Source organism: Lepidochelys olivacea (genome assembly GCF_965140295.1).
Source record: "Lepidochelys olivacea isolate rLepOli2 genome assembly, chromosome: 6".
NCBI classification, from domain to species: domain Eukaryota; kingdom Metazoa; phylum Chordata; order Testudines; family Cheloniidae; genus Lepidochelys; species Lepidochelys olivacea.
Window position 1 is genome coordinate 114924435 of NC_140416.1, and position 17552 is coordinate 114941986.

General features: G+C 42.1%; 1 protein-coding gene across 1 annotated transcript in view; it reads left to right on the forward strand.

The window, feature by feature from the left end:
- KCNH5 (potassium voltage-gated channel subfamily H member 5) overlaps window positions 1–17552 on the forward strand; it is a 232944-nt gene that overhangs the window by 36910 nt on the left and 178482 nt on the right. Inside the window, exons 5-6 of the mRNA XM_084630682.1 lie at window positions 12523–12638; window positions 15955–16347. Coding sequence (XP_084486808.1) covers window positions 12523–12638; window positions 15955–16347 — 509 coding nt within the window. The remainder of the gene's footprint in view (window positions 1–12522; window positions 12639–15954; window positions 16348–17552) is intronic.

The window sequence follows — 17552 nt, forward strand, 5'->3', positions numbered from 1 at the left end:
TCCTTCAGTGGTCTCCTTGGCTTCAGTGGGCCTGCTTGTCGAGTAAGGCACTACTTAATGCCTGCAAAAGTCTTACGATCTGGCCCATTAATTTCTGCTTGTTTGTTTATTTTTATATCCATTCACCTCTATCCCCGGTAAAGCTACATTATAGTGGAAAAATTTATCATAGAAAATAGTCCATTTCACCAGCTACCCTTTATCCATAATAAGGAACAAACATTTAGCTGATGTAATAATCTGAATGGCTGAACGTCCATAAATGTTTTCGCAAAAAGAAAAGGAGTACTTGTGGCACCTTAGAGACTAACCAATTTATTTGAGCATGAGCTTTCGTGAGCTACAGCTCACTTCATCGGATGCATACTGAGGAAACTGCAGAAGACATTATATACACACAGACCATGAAACAATACCTCCTCCCACCCCACTCTCCTGCTGGTAATAGCTTATCTAAAGTGATCATCAAGTTGGGCCATTTCCAGCACAAATCCAGGTTTTCTCACCCTCCGTCCCCCCTCCCCCCAACAAACTCACTCTCCTGTTGGTAATAGCCTGTGTATATAATGTCTCTGTGTATATAATGTCTTCTGCAGTTTCCACAATATGCATCCGATGAAGTGAGCTGTAGCTCACGAAAGCTCATGCTCAAATAAATTGGTTAGTCTCTAAGGTGCCACAAGTCTGTATTCGCAAAAAGAAAAGGAGTACTTGTGGCACCTTAGAGACTAACCAATTTATTAGAGCATAAGCTTTCGTGAGCTACAGCTCACTTCATCGGATGCATATTGTGGAAACTGCAGAAGACATTATATACACAGGCTATTACCAACAGGAGAGTGAGTTTGTTGGGGGGAGGGGGGACGGAGGGTGAGAAAACCTGGATTTGTGCTGGAAATGGCCCAACTTGATGATCACTTTAGATAAGCTATTACCAGCAGGAGAGTGGGGTGGGAGGAGGTATTGTTTCATGGTCTCTGTGTATATAATGTCTTCTGCAGTTTCCACAGTATGCATCCGATGAAGTGAGCTGTAGCTCACGAAAGCTCATGCTCAAATAAATTGGTTAGTCTCTAAGGTGCCACAAGTCCTCCTTTTCTTTTTGCGAATACAGACTAACACGGCTGTTACTCTGAAACCTGTCATAAATGTTTTAGAATTGTATATTCTCATTACTGATGTTAGAAGCTGATATATCTTTCTCATTTTATATTTCCAAACTGCCTGACTCCAAATATTGCTAGCTCTGTGCTTTGGTTTGTTTGCCATAGAATATAGATAGTTTAAAGTGGTGTTGTATGTTAACCATTTCATGCTTTACTAGAAGATGGAAAAAAAGGCCTTTTCATTATCCGAAGGTGTTGCGCTCCTATGGGCAGGAATCAACATTAGAATTGCTGTAATTACCCTTTGATAGTCTTTTTTTTCGGAGAATATCCTTGTTAACCTTAGCATTTTTGCTGCAGATTAAGATCTTCGATACTACTGTGAGGCATTGATTTAAATGCCTTCATTATTTCCTTTACTTTTAAGATCAGACAAGCCCTGACAAAGAGGTTAATTGCAACCCTGTAGAAATACATTAATGTTTTCTTAAGGAAAACGAGTCATGTCTTGATTTTCAGCAAAGCAAATATCCTAATAATATAATATTTCCCTGAGACTTTTAAACTCTTCATATTCCCTTATTCATATATGTGGCTTATAACAACTATAATATCAATTACGGCCTCCATTTTCAAATAAGGCAATTCAGAAGCCCTGTATTCAGATCCTCAGTAGTATTTAGGTGCTTAAGTTCCACTGATTTCAGTAGGAGCTAGGTGCCTAAATGCCTTTTGAGGATCTGGGCCCTAAATCCATACTTTTGCTTCTCAATAAACTGTAACAGATACTCGGTGATGCTGAGCACCTCCAATTCCCACTGAAGTTAATAGGAGAGTGTGACAGAGTACCGGAATCAGCCACCGAACCAGCACTCTGGTCGCTCTTTAACCAGTTAAACCCTCAGGGAGGGCCTGATTAAGGAGAGGAATTCATGATTTCTAGATTGGATTGGGGCTGGAAAGCTAATGAGCTCATTAGCTTGTTTACAAGGAGACAGGATAAAAGAGCACAGGAAGGAAGTGCAGGGTGGGAGGGGGGAGTGAGAGAGTGCGTGGACGGCCGGACAGACAGGTGGGCGAGTAGTGCCTGACGAAAAGGAGCGCTTTGGAAGAAGACCTCTTTTCTTTCCCCCCACTTTGGAGAAGGAGTAACAAAACTGGTTAACATGCTAAATACTGTGACTGCACTCATATGTAGACGGTGGAGGAGTGAAATACTGCAAACAAACTGCATGATGGTACCTATCTGAGCAGAGGTCTCTGAGCGAAGCAAAGAGGTCGGGAGCAGTGGTACCCCTGTCACACTTGGCGGATCCTTCCTTTATTCTTGCCGATAAAGAAGGTGATGGTGGAACTGGTGTAAATGTTTGGCAGGCTGAGCGATGGAGGAGACTTTCCAATGCTGGTCGAACAGCAGAAACAAGTGCAGAAGACCTTGCGGAACTTCTAACAGTCCCGCCATTTGAAGAGAGATCTTCTTGCTTGCCTGGCAGGCTCAGCAACAACCAAAACCCCTGCAGGAGTTTATAAAGGAGTAAGTCCAGGTGCAGCAACAACTACTACAAAGTGTGGTGAGTCCTGCAGTGGGGCTTGGCAATCGGGTGCGGGTCTAGGCCCCTGCAAGATGAGCCCTGCAGACGACCCTGATGCCTTTGTGGTCATATTGGAGAGAGTGGCTTTGGGGGCAGGATGGAATAGGGAGACTGGGCGCCATGGCTAGCACAGGAGACGCTCAGGAGGCCTATGTGGCTCTCAGTGAGGAGCTGACAAGAGATTGCAAAATGGTTAATGTGGCCAGCATAGACTAGATGGGCCTTTCGATGGGCAAGTCTCAGTAAAAATGTTGAGTTGCAAGATGGATGGAGTGGGGGATTATGGCCTCAGGCATTTGCCCCAAAACCAACAGACTAGGCCACTTGTCTGAGGCTGGACATCCAAGGTGTGGACATTACAGACGCTGTTATTCTTGAACAGTTCCTCTGCTGGTGGATAACCACATATGGGTCAGGTGGCATCAATCTGTTACCCTAGATATGGCAATTAAACTAACAGAATAGTTTGCAGTGCTGGACATTCCTGGGGGGTGGGGAGAGTTGGCTGCTTGCAGCTTAAGTGGCCAGATCTGGGGAGGAAGACCAGAGAACCTACATCCAGAAAGAGCACTGAGAAGGAGAGGGAGGAGCCCAGAGGAACATCGACGGGGTCTTGTCTATTGTGTATTACCAGTGTGGGCAGCAGGAATGTGTAAAAAGAGACCGCCCATACACGGAGTGAAGGTTTACAGACTTCTGTGGTTGGACCGGGACTCCCAGCAGGGAGAAAGAAGGAAGCTACCAACTGTTCCTGTAGTGTTGCGGAGAAGGTATCAAAGGGGGCTGGTGGACACTGCCTCCGCCTATTCACTAATCAGGTGGGAGTTGGTGGAACTTCCTGGAGCAAGGGCGTGGCTCGTATGCATATATGAGTGAATAAGAAGCTCTGCCCTGTGGCACGGGTACCCCTGGAAGTTTGAGGGAAGTTCAAAGGGAAATGGGGTGGAGTAGTGGATGGGTTACTCCACCCCTTCATATTAGGCACAGACTGGAACCCTTTCCTATTAGAAAAGCAAAGGGGCATCCGGAACCCTGGAGAAATGGAATGAAACCCAGGGGGGAAAAAGCCATTAAGTATAGAAGGGCTGGAAAATATTAGACAGGAGGACACAAGCCAGAGAGAAGATAAAGAAAGGGGGAGTACCCTGACAGGCAAAGGAGGAGTGAAAAAAAGACAAGGACATAGTCTCATAGGCTAAAGATAACCCAGACTTATTACCAGCAGTCCTATTAACAAGGAGACAGGATAAAAGAGCTTGGGAAGGAACTGCAGAGAGAGAGAGAAGCAGGAGCGGGATACAGATGCAGACAGACAGACAAGGCTAGTAGGGCCTGACAAAAGGGAGAGCCCTGGGAGGAGACACCCCCTACTTTGGTGAAGGGGTAGTAGCACTGAATGACATTGTGCATACTGTGTGACTGCACTAGTGTGGAGAAGGTGCAGGTGGAGTGAAATGCTGTAAATTACAGCACAGTTGTATCCGCACAAGAGAAGGTCTTTGAACAGTGTGAAGCAAAGTGGATGGGAGCAGTGGGTTCACAGTCACAGAGAGTCTGGTGCTCAGCACCTCTGAAAATCAGACCACTTTAGTTAGGTGTCAAAATATCCAAGTTCCTAACCTTTAAGTATCACGGTTTGACCATTATTGGTTAGTGTGGTGGACAGATCATTTTATGGCTGCCAAGGTATTAGCAACATACTGCAGCAGCATGGTGCTGGAAAGCTGGCTGAATGGGCTAGCTAGGGATTCCCCCCATGGAAGGAAAATAGTCAGTGGTGTAGAACTGACCTAGCAACTGTATGCCACCCGGCCCTGGCATACCATATGTTCCTAGGGATAGGGTCCATGTGGAGCAGCTGCTAGACATTGCCTGTTGGGGCTATGGGCGGGGATGTAGGTTAAATTCCTAGATTCCAAGGCAAAATTGACCATTGTGATAATCTAGTCTGACCACCTGTATAACATGGCCCACAGGACTTCCCCAAAATAATTCCTAGACCAGACCTTTTAGAGAAACATCCAATCTTGATGTAAAAATGGTTAGTGATGGAGAATTCACCAGGTTAAAGAGCCTCCAGGCTGCTTTTACTTATGCAGGGTACCTACTCAGCCCCCAGCCAGCCCCAGGTTCTTGGGGTCTGCTAAGGATCTGGCTGCAAGTAATAATTAGGACGAGATGATTTTAGTGAGCAAAGCCCTAACAACTACTTCTTTAAGGGAAGCTACATGCTTCCATTTAAAATGTCCCGAATCAGAAGAAGCGTTCTTGGAAAGGACCCCAGGTGTCACTCCTTCTTTTGACAATTTTTCTGCTGGTCCATTTCCTGTGTTGTGTGTTGCCACAGCGTCTTAAGGCTGCACTACAGCTCAGTGCGTTTATTCTGACTTACTGGCCCCAAACACAAAGGGGCAGCTTTACATCAGAAAGGAACAAAAGCATTTATATCCTTAATTGATCACCAGCCTGTACTAATAGTAAAATAACGTGGGGCTCTGAAGAGGGGATGTGAAATCTCCTCCAGAGTGTGCTAAAACCAAAGTCAGTGGAACTTGGTAGTGCGCAAAGTAAGCTCTAAGCAAGAAAGTAGAGTACAGCTATAACAAGAGCAGGTAGTAACAGATTTGGTCCCGTTCCAGCTGTCCAGTGTAAAGCCAGGTGATTGAGCACCTGGAGAGGAAAGCTGCATCAGCATAGCCACACTATTAGACTAGTATCCATCCAGTAGAAAGGCAGGCACGAGAATGAACAGGTTTTCATTGGGGAGAATCGTGGCTCCGTTAAAGTTGTTAGGGTGTTTTGACTGTGTAAAGCAGTGGTGGGCAACCTGCGGCCCGTCAGGGTAAAATTTTTTTCATTTGCACGGCTGCCTGCAGCTTCCAGTGGCTGTGGTTCGCCATTCCCGGCCAATGGGAGCTGTGGGAAGCGGTGTGGGCCACAGGGACATGCTGGCCGCTGCTTCCCGCAGCTCCCGTCGGCTGGAAATGGTGACCCACGGCCACTGGGAGCTGCGGGCGGCTGTGCAAATGTAAACAAACTGTCTGGCGGCCCGCCAGCGGATTACCCTGATGGGCTGCAGGTTGCCCACCACTGGTGTAAAGGCTATAGGACCAAATCTTATCTAATAATATATTTGTTCTAGGCAGGGCACCATACTTTACCTGTGTTGTTTGGACTAAAGAATAGGAAAACTGGAAATATCGTGTCCTGCCAAGGCACCACACAAGAAGTTATTTCTGAATCAGCTCATTCATTTAGGGAGGGGTTGAATGAACACGATCCCATCTGCAAAAGCTTTTTTCCCTGGGGCCAGAAGACTTTCAGTCTCCGTGTCTGGTTCAGTAGATGAGCATACATGGCAGCTCCATGTTCCTGTGCTCCCTCAAGCTCTAGGCTAAGTGCAGCAATGACAGCTTCCCCTTGTGTTATCGCAGCTCACATTTAAAATAAACGCTGGAAAAAAATTCTTTTTAAACAAAGATAAATTTGTTACCATATTTCTCCTCTCCGAGAAACCTTTGCCCCAGCATGTCTCCGGTACAACACAAACTCATCTCTGGCAACATGCAGGACCCAGGTTTTGGCACCTTGGTACTGTGACTCTAACCTACAGCCCAAAGATGAGAGGACATCGCATTCTCCCTCAGACCCTTCCCAATAACAGCTCTAATTAGAACAAGAGGTGCAGAGAATCCTTTGTGGTAAAATGTAAAATTATGAAGAAAACGGCAGAGGAAAAGTGTTGTAGCGTGGAAAACGAGAGTTCAGCTGTAGTGGCATGCACCACAGGTGGGAAAGGGAGAAAGACGAGTTCTTGTCATTCCGCTTCTGAATCTTTCTTTCATGCCCACCGCCATTTTGGCCCTACGGCTCACATTAGTTTTGGAGCTGTTGAACACACACAACTGCCTGAGTCGTCAATGTTCTGCTATTGCAGGAAAGGCAAATGCAATTTTGGGTTGCGTTCACAGAGGCCTAGCATGCAAGTCACGGGAGGTGATAGTACCACTCTACTTGGCACTGATTGGGACAGTAGGATAATAGAGCAGCCTGCCTAGGGAGGTCATAGAAGCTTCTTCACTGGAGGTTTTCAAAAGGAGGCTGGGTAGTCATCTGTCTCAGATGGTTTAGACACACATCCTGCATCTTGCAGGAGGTTAGACTAGATGACGCCTGCGGTCCCTTCTAGCCCTATGTGATTGTACCTTTGACTTCCTGGACGTGCAGAAGTCTCAGTCCGAGTTTACAGGCAGGATTGAGAAAGGTTTCAATGGACTCCTGAATTTAAGGATAGAAGATTTCTATGGATAATGAGAACATTCTCAGATTATGGAAGATATTTTAAAAACAGGGATGTAAATTCTCATGTTTCAGTGTGTGACTGGGTGCCTGGGGTGGACCACACTGAGAATGCCACGTCTGGGCAGACTGCAAGAAACAGCATAGACAGTGGTTGATTCTATATTTAGGTTCAGCAAGTCAGTAACAAAGAACGTCTATAGCACCACACTGGTTAATAACAAGTCCCTTTTAGCCATTCCAGCCCTTGACTCTGACCCAGATAACCAAATCTAATATAGTGAAAGGTTATTGAAAACCCAGTTCGCTGTATGTGAGGTTCTTGCTAATTACAAAGGATCAATATGTATCTCTCATCTTACCCAAATATCACACAGTCAGCCAATCCTTAGTAAACTAACTAAAACACGCTTAATAAAAGAAAAGAAGAGTTATAAATGGTTAATAGATCATATACATGCAAATGATTGCAAAGTCCTTATATCAGGTTTGTAGCAGAGATGGAATAGACTGCTGGCGTGCAAAGTCTCTCTGGTAACTTCGGAAGATCCTCAATCCATAGTTCAAGATGCTCCTTTTTAGTTGTAAGTCCACAGTCCAGAGAATTAGAGCAGGATAGAGGCAAAATGGAGTTGCCTTAGAGGTCTTTTGCTGTGTGCATGGAAATTTACTGTCCCAAACAAAGCCCAAAGGCCCTGTGTATGGAAAGTTACTGGCCCAAGATGGAGTAGAGGGTCACATGAGCATATCACATGCCCCTATATGTTTTGCTGAATCACAGGGCATAGCTATTGGTTCCTCACTGGATGAGGTATCCATAGGAAGAGGTAACTGGACGGGATGAGTTTCTTCGATGGCCCATTGTGAGAGTGGAGTATCCTTAATGGGCCATCAACACATAGTTGTCTAGCCGTGATGCAAATCTATCTGGAGGCTGTCACCCATGAACAAAACACATGTTGGAGATACAAATACATAGCCAATATTAATAACTTCAGATACAAGGATGATGCATGGATTTAATCAGGATAATCACACTTGATAGATTATAACTTTTCCATTGACACCTTACATGATACACTTTGTGCAAGATTTGTTTTAATTGTATAACAGTGGTAATATCAATGACATAAATGGTCATCTTTAATCATACAGCATCACACAGTGCATGAACCAGAAACTAATTTAAGAAAAAAACTTTTCTTATTGGCAGGTTATCCCCCAAATTGTTTTCTGGCTTTTTTTCATCTTCCTCTGAAGCACTCTGCTATTGGCCACTGTTGGAGACAGGATCAGCTTCAGGTCTGGTCTAGTCTAGTATTTCCTATGTTCCTAGCAATTTGAATGGGTTAACTCAACATCAGGCTTTTCAGATGGAGCTGTGTGAGCAGGACACAGACTTTTCTTTTTCCCCCACAGTATTCTTTCTTTGTGTTACGTCTGCAATCTGCAAGTCTGCACTCCTCCCACAGTGAGAGTAACTGCTAGGACTGGAGGTCACTCACACACATGATAAAATAATCATTCTTTATAGCAGAGACTTAAAAAGAAGCAGGAAAGAGAAGGAATAAATTGGGTGACATTTGAAAGATCATTGACAGCACTAGCCAGTCATGTAAATAGTGTCTTGCATATTTAAACACACACACAACTTTTAAATGTAATTTTGCATTTAGCTAGTCTACAACAGCATCAAGAAATAACGTTGTGTATCCTGTAATGATTATTTAAGATGCAAAAGGAGAACAGGACAGCCTGCATTCATTCTCGTCTTCCCACTCAGACCCCAGTACCTTGCAGTTGCTGTGTCTTTATTGGGTTGCATATATGAGCTTGGTGTTTATTCAGTAACATCATAGCCAGATAGATTAGATTAGATGAAAACAGTATGCTGGACCTAATGGTGATTTATTGTAGGGTCACTTGAGGCCATATTACATACCGCTTTCCTTCCCGAGCAAACCCATTGGCTTCAGTAGAACTTTACAAGGTGGAAGTCAGTGCGGAATTTGAGAACTTAAATCAGGATTGGATTTTTTTTTAAAAGATTGGCTTTTAGTGCAACAAGAAGTTATGGGCTTTGCTGCAGGAAGCACTGGGTGAAATTCTATGGTCTGTGTCATGAAGGAGGTCAAGCTAGTTGATCACAATGGTCCCATCTCGCCTCCAGATCTATGAATCAAAATTTGGTTGATGGCTTTCATGTGTCATTGGATAAACTTGCCAAGATGAATTTATTTTAAAAGTTATATTTTTCCTGCCTTTTCTCCTAGAGCTAAAAGTGCACTATTATTGAGTTGGTCTTATATACTCATCCAACCCCTTTTTGTATGTCTTCCCCAGAGGATTGCCCTAGTCATCACCTGTTCATGGTGGATACAGAGCACAGAACAGATGATTTTCTTATCCATGGATTTGTTAGGCATTTCTCACCAGGTTTCTGATTGCAACAGAAGAGGTATTTTTAAATCCAAATTTCTCTTAAATGAAGACCACCAGCAATTCATCATAGTATTGAAGGTGCTATGTGAAGAGACATGAGAAAAGGACTTGCGGGGCATTCCCTATCATCTACAGTACCAAACAAAAATATCCTCATCTAATCACTAGGCAGATTAATGACCTAAACTTCAGGGAACAAAGTAAATTTTGACTCAGTGACCATCTGCCGTTAGAAAGTTCTGTCTATTTGACTAAGCTGATATAAATCTGACAAATGAAGGAATCCTGGATGGAGTCCAGATATTTGGCAGTAGCAGTTTTGGCTTCACTGATGACCTCCCTGGTCCTGTAATCTCTGGGTTGTAGGAAATGCTTGCAGACTAAAGACTAAATCTTGGCCTCTGTGTACTCCCACTGATACCAGTGGAAGTTCCACATAAGTGTGTCCATATAGCCCTATATTGACAGTTGTATGTGGGTGGGTGATCCCACCATCTAACAGAGTTGCTCTTTGTCTGTGGTTCTTGTGGTGTGACTGGAAAGTACTGAATGGAATCCGTGTGGTGTATCGTGGCCTCTAAGAATTATGTGAAACATCAGCATAGAGTTGTCATAATTCCACTAATGTGCCCAGCTGCTCTCTGAAATCACTGGTTAAGAAAGATAAAGCTCTTCTGACATTTTTTATTTACTTTTTCCTTGTCCCTCTTTCCTGCCAATTCTGTAGGGCAATTAAAAACAAAAGAAAACGGAAGATTTTTGCTCTAGAAATTATTAGTTCATATTCAGAACAGTGAAATCTGTTTTGACATTGTGTAACAGAGCAGAGTACATGTTCCTAATTGAATATCAACAACTACTGAAAAGAAAGAACATACCATGTTACTGGCAATTCACAATTAAGGCTTATAGTTGGATTATTAAACAAAAAACGTTCAGGGATGCTATGCACTTTTACACTGCAGTTTCGACTTAGCGATATACAAGTAAAGCACCTTTGACAATCCCACATGCTTTTGGGCCACTAATCAGGGGGGCTCTCCTAACATTCCAAATCCCTGAGTGGCTTCAAACAATTGCTATTTAAAAATAGGAATCAGCATAACATAGAAATGTTTCCCTCTTCCTTTCCCAAATGTGGAATTCCCCCATACTACACCTGCCCAGTTCCCATGTTAGGCAAGATTAAATCTTTCACCTTCAACTGCTTTTCTGTACAGAGAAAGCATTTGACCCTTTATTTCACCTCTTGCATGGCTAGAAATTGGGCTTCTATCCTACTGCAAATGGGGAGATTTCTGGTTTTACAACAGGATCCAGCACTTCCTTCTAGTCCTGGAAGCTCCTGTGATAAAGGACTTTAAAGGTCTGATGTTTTTTATTTATAGAAAAGCCCTTTAGGTTGTTTTTGTGGCCCTCTCGAAGACCGTTAGAGTTGGACTGATAGTGACTAAGTAAGAGGAAGGGATATGTAGCTTTAATAATGATAATTTTTTAAAACACACTACTAAAATATATATTGTATTATAGGTGAGTGCAAATAATATTGCCTATTATTAAGGTTGCTGGACAATTCCCATTATAAGACCCTGTTTTCAGTTGTTGTATATATGTCATAGAATACTTACTACTATATTATAGGCAGAATTGGTAGTGCTGCCTATCATTATGGTTGCCTGACTCTTCCCATTATAAGACTTTGTTTTCAGTTGCTTAGAACTTTGCCAACTTGCAATGGTTTGGGATGAAATTTTCCATGCAGAGCATCTCCATCAGGTTGGAATTTGTGGGGAAGTTTTAGCTAAATTAGTTCAGCTGTTGTTGAGGATGAGGTTAGGGGCAAATACGTTGTTTTGCCATGTTAAAAAAAAATCTGTTGACCTTTTAATTTGAGAGGCTGTACTGTTGCTGTGCTTTGGAGCAGGGACTTGAAATTTGGCAAGGAAGTGACTTTCGCATCACATATATGTACTTGTATACACAATACAAAAAAGCATACATTAAAGCAAGGCTTTTTTAAAAAAAATAATTAAATCTATTTGATTGTAGCTCCAGAGTGTTTCCTTCCCACCAGCATCCAAGGAAAAGATCTTCATTTTCATTATGGCCAAAGCTTGGATGCTATCCTGAGTAAGGGCCTTGGATTTTCATTGCCTCTCTTTTCTCCCTTTTCCTTCTCATCCATTTACACATATGTGACCACTCTAACATACTGGCATTTGTTTGGTTGGGAACGCATAGTGCCGCAGCTCCCAGTTTGTGTTGCTATCAGTGATAAAGCAAAGACTGCTCCATGCTGAATTATGAAAGCGGGTTTGCCGGTGGCAGCCCAATGGGTGGCTCCCAAGCCACCTTTAAGGTAGCTCTTTATCATTAGTTTAACAACTGAATTCATTTCTTAACTGTGTTTTACAATGTAGCCCTCAGTCTATCTATTTAAGTGACTTCTTGAGACCTGTATGAATTTTCATCCAGCAGCATTGATATCAACATGCCTTTAATTTCAATTTGTATTTTTTTTGTTTTGTTTCTATAGTTTTATTTTTGGTGTTGGATCTTTTTTGGGGGGTGGGAGGTGGGTAAAGGAAGAGGGTCAACTTTAGGTATGTAGGGCCTGATCCAAAGTCCATAAATCACTGGGAGTCTGTCCACTGGGCTTTGGATCAGGCCCCTGGCAGAGTTCTCTGGATTACAGCAGCAGTACTCAAGACGGGCTTGATGCAAAGACTACGGAAATCCTTGGGAGTCAATTTCTGTTGACTCCAGTGGCCTTCGAATTTGGCTCCAACACCAGAATAACTCCACCTGCGGCATAAACTGTCTCTCAAAAACACAAAAGAAAGAAAATGCCAAAGTGTGTTAGTTTTACTCATTTTTTACTCTTGATTAGCAGAGGTACCTACAGCACACGTTGGTATTTTTCTGTTTTGCGGAGGATGTAAGTCTGGAGTCTGATGCCATGGCAAGCAGTAACTGAGAGAGAGACCATTCAAATCTGAAACTAACATCAGTCCACACGAATGAGGTTTCTACTTGCTGAATTGTAACTAAATCCAACTTGCACATTTTCTTCTTCCTCACAGGTTGGACAAAGTTTGCTCGATTGACACGAGCATTGACTAACAGCCGAAGTGTTCTGCAGCAGCTAACGCCAATGAACAAAGCTGAGGTGGTGCACAAACACTCAAGATTAGCTGAAGTAAGTGTGAGACAGACTCCCGACTGCCCTTGTTTAAAAGACAGGAGGTGATGGATAAAAGAATTGGCATCATTACTAACTGACATTTTAATATAAAGAATAGTCTTCCCTGCTGTTGATTTCAAAATACATTTTTTACTTATGTGAAAGAGCATATTAAATACATACAGCCACCTTTTCTGGATGGGGCACGACTGGTTCCCTTGCAAAAATACACAGACCTCTATTACCTGCATGGCCCTTTGTTTGTGTTTGTGTAACTGTCATTTTGGTGCATTAATCAGGTAATTGCACACCTCAGAGTGCACAGTTATGTCATCTGCATGCAGTTTTACACTCACATATGAACAGATTGTGACACCTTTACTCCCAGTGAGTAGTAATTTGCTCCTCAAGTAATCCCAATGAAATAAATTGGACTGCTTGAGGATTAAGGTACTATCCCACAAGAGTCCCTGTTTGGCCGCATGGCGATTTGCTTGCACAGAGAGTGCATGTGTGCTTTTGTTCATGCATCTGTTGCACCCAGCTTTAAAGTCTTTCCTGCTGTATTTTTGTCACATCTTGTTCTTTAAAAGCTGTAAATTAAACCACTGTTAGCCTGCAAACTTTTCCTTTAACAGTGCAAATAATGCAACAGGTGAATGCTTTCAGGTTAACCAGTTAAAAAAGATTTGCTGACCAGAAGACAGGGACTCTGTATCTCCCATTTCTCCCTTCCGGGTTTTCCATTTTTTTCCAGAGCCATCAAATTCAGCTCTAGAATTGTCTGTAGATCAAAGAACCAGTTGATGGCAGAAATTAACCCCTTCCAGCCTAACACCGCCCCGCCCATCTCAGCACCCCTCAGATGAGCTACTGAAAATGACAGTCCCAGTCTCTCTGTGCCAGAGGGCTTTTGTACTGAGTTCAGTGTTAAAGACTGATGGCAGCATAAAATGTATCCTCTTCTCTTCGTAGTTTTTGTGCACATTTATAATGACGGTTCTGCTTTAATGAAATCAAAGTTGAAATCTTCTTCTGTTTTCCACTCTTCTCACTGCTGGTTTTTTCCCACGAACTATCCGCCACAGCCACTGAGACAGCTGAGGTGATCCTATCTCTAGCTTCTCTGTCTCAATGACTTCTCAGTGCTCTGTGAACCTGGTTGTGTCCAGTGGTTCTAGGCAAGAAGCTTGCCGCTCCAGATGAGATACAGCTTATGCAGGGCAGAATATGCTGCCTACATTTCAATACTATTAGCAGGGTTTGTCATTTGCAGACGAAAACAAGTCCGAGTACAACTGAGCAGCATGAAGTGGAACGATCCTTTTAACTCATGGTCTTCCACAGGCAAACCTGTTGCTTCCCACATGCCATCAAGCACAGCATGGGGATATTTAAAGCACAGAAAGAGACATGATCTAATCTCTAATGAGGTTACAGTTTAATCTGAAATGAGACTCAACAATTGAGAGCAACAAAGAGTAGAGGGGATTGAAGGTAGTGTCCATCGGATCACAGTTACCTCGTTAGCTGTTGCACACCTTGTAATTTGAAAATGTTTTTTTTTTCTTTTAATTTGTAACAGAGTGGCTGGCACCTTAAGGGCGAGACTAGAGATCTGGGGCCAGCCAGCCCTGGTTACTAAAGCGGCACATGCAAGCAGGGATCCGCTGGCTCCCCTATAAAGAGCAGTGGGGCACTGCAGAGAGTGGGATGCTCAGGGGTACCAGAGTGAAGTACAGAGGCTGCCGGGAGTGAGCAGGCTCCAGCAGAGGAACTGGGGGGAGCAAGGCTACAGGCAGGCGAAGTGAGGGGGCGAAGAGTAAATGGAAGGACTTAAGGAGGGATTGGAGAACTTGATTTTGAATGTTTTGTTAACAACACTGCACTGTTCACTGTCTTCTCTGAGTAAAAGCCTTGCTTGGTTGCCTCCATTGAGTTTTGCCATTGACTTCCATGCAGCCAGGATTTCACACCCTAATCTTAGCAACACCTTTCCTCTCCTACAAGGAAGAATGAAAAACATTAACTAATTGCAAATTTGTAATTGCAACACTTTGATACTTTGTTTCATGCACTTAAATATTGTTCTGTTTATTTCAGACTCTCTCACTCCCTAGTCATCAAGAATACATTCCAGATTTGAATATTTTGACAAGTATGACGGTTCTGTTTGCCATGTAGCAGCCACTGTGAATACGGTACATTAGCTCCAGTAAGGGGTACTGAAAGTGACGTAGTAGTACAATCAGTTCCTGGAGACTGAATGCATGTACTCTATCCTAATACCCATTTGGAATCCTAAATCCTAAATCTGCTGTTGGTTCCAAAGTATATATAGGTCTTTCATTTGGCAGCTCAATAAGTTAGTAAACCAGTGTCATCACTGTTTTGTTCCTTCCCACTTTAATTTCTCATGTTGGATTGAGATAAGTGATAATCAGACTAGCTAGAATAAATTGTTTTGGCTCTTTTACAAGGTTTGCAGCTCTAGATTTTACAAAGGTGAGTGTGCAGAAGATACTGGGAAAATACAAACTTTTGAAACTGTATTGAATATATAAATATGTCCTAGGTCAGTACTATTCAGTGTTTTCATTAGTGAGTTGGAAATGAGACTGTGCAAATGAAAAATAACATCAATGATGACTTCATATTGACTTTTTAATGGCAACAACGTTTTGTGCAGTCTGGAGAGAAAGGTAAGGAAGCATACATTGTAACCCCATCTAGTCATACAATTGCAAGCAGTTAGACCAGATCTTATGAACCTAGTATTTTACTTTAAAAGGAAGTCAGCCAATGAGGCTACAGTCCAGTAGGTCGTTGAGCAGGATAATGTTTTGGCTACTTTTTAGATTCAGATAGAGTTCAGATATGAAAGCTAAGCTTTCCAGGACCTGTAGGTATGAATGGGATCTCATATTTTTAGCTGCAGGACCTGAGCTGGCACAGCTGTATTCAGATGGGCCTCATGCCAGTTAGTTGGCAGAGTACTTTTACTTTGAACTTTTGAGCAGTAGTTGTTGGCCTTGTTTTCGCTCTGTCCATCTGCAAATGATCTTTGTTTTTGTAAGATTACCCTTACGCTTTACACTTTTCCCATTCGTTGAGTGATAGCTACCTCCACCCATTCCTACATGATTTATGCACTGATGAGCTCATGAGATTAACTAATTAAATAATTTAGAAACTACAGGTAGCCTTGAACCTTCAGGGTATAACGAAAACATTCTCTCCTTAATTCTGTGTATTACACAAATTCAGAAGGCACCCATTATAACGAATGTTAACTGAACGCCATAACATCTGTGTTTCTTTCCTTTTATAGGTTCTCCAGCTTGGGTCTGATATTCTTCCTCAGTATAAACAAGAAGCTCCAAAGACTCCACCACACATTATTTTACACTATTGTGCTTTTAAGACCACCTGGGACTGGGTCATCTTAATTCTAACCTTCTATACAGCAATTATGGTCCCCTACAATGTCTCCTTCAAAACAAAACAGAACAACATAGCTTGGCTGGTTTTGGACAGTGTGGTGGATGTTATTTTTCTGGTTGACATTGTTTTAAACTTTCATACAACCTTTGTTGGCCCTGGGGGAGAGGTTATATCTGATCCCAAACTCATAAGGATGAACTACCTGAAAACTTGGTTTGTGATAGACCTCCTGTCCTGTTTACCTTATGACATCATCAATGCCTTTGAGAATGTGGACGAGGTAAGCAATCTCAATCTGTATGAAATTGACTGCCCTGGGTTATTTCTAATTTTGAATTCAATTAGGGCCCCATTTATACTCACTATAGTGAATTGAAACTCTGCAAACATTGGAGGATAAAATTTGGCTGTTGGGCTTTTCACTAAGCAGCGTTGTCCTGTATGGGAAGGGAAAGTGTCTTGCTAAGCAAAACAAAAGAATATCCATGGTGTGCGTGATTTATAAAGTTATGGGACAGGATTTTAAAAATTGTTCACTGTTGATCTAACTCTTCTTCCACTGAAGTCAATGGCAAAGCTCCCAGTGACTTCAGTGAGAGCAGAGACCAGTCCACCTCTGAATGGTTTTGAAAATCCTGGCCAGAATTGCTATTTATACCCTGCTGTTTTTCCTTTCCTCCTTGCAACGTCTTTTTCAACTTCTGTTTGAGAGATGAACTCCACTACTGTCTGTATTGTCTGCATTTTAAAAGGCTTAATTAGACCCATATCTTGAATTTTTATTGACTACTTGAGAAAAAAGTGAAAAGCTTAAAAGGCCACTGAATTAAAGCTTCTTAACTTTTAGCCCTAATAACATTTTTTTAAAAAAATCAAGCTTGTAGGCTAAGATAATGGAGAAACAAGCAATAAATACAACTAATAATGCATACATGAAACACTGTAGACAAAATTCATTATTAAAATGCAGCCATAATGGTATCAGAACTCATTTTAATTTCCCTTTGGGGCCTCGTATCCTTCGGACGTTAAACAGATGAAAAAGTCTTTGTTCATTTTTTATTATTTGAACTGTTGTTTGTTTGAACAGTACAAGTGATTTTTTTTTAATTCTTAAAGAAATCTCATCACTGCAATTATATAGCCTCACTTTAAAAAAATCCATACCCCTATTTCTTAACGCAGGTTTTTTGGTACAGATTTTGCAAAGCTCTTTTTAAATGCCACCCCTACCTCTCTACTCAGTATAATCTTTTGACATTGTTCCATTTTATTTATAGAAAATGTAACAGAAGTAATAATCCTTGCAGTTTAAATGCAAGCTTATATGAGGGCTATCTCTCTGGAATCAAGTTATACAGACAATCAATGTAAGAAGCTGATCCTAACAAGGTTGTTAATGTACCATAGCTTATTAACATAAGAAGAAATACTAGTTCCATGTTAGCAAGAACCTGATTTTACAAAAATATAATGGGTGTTCAG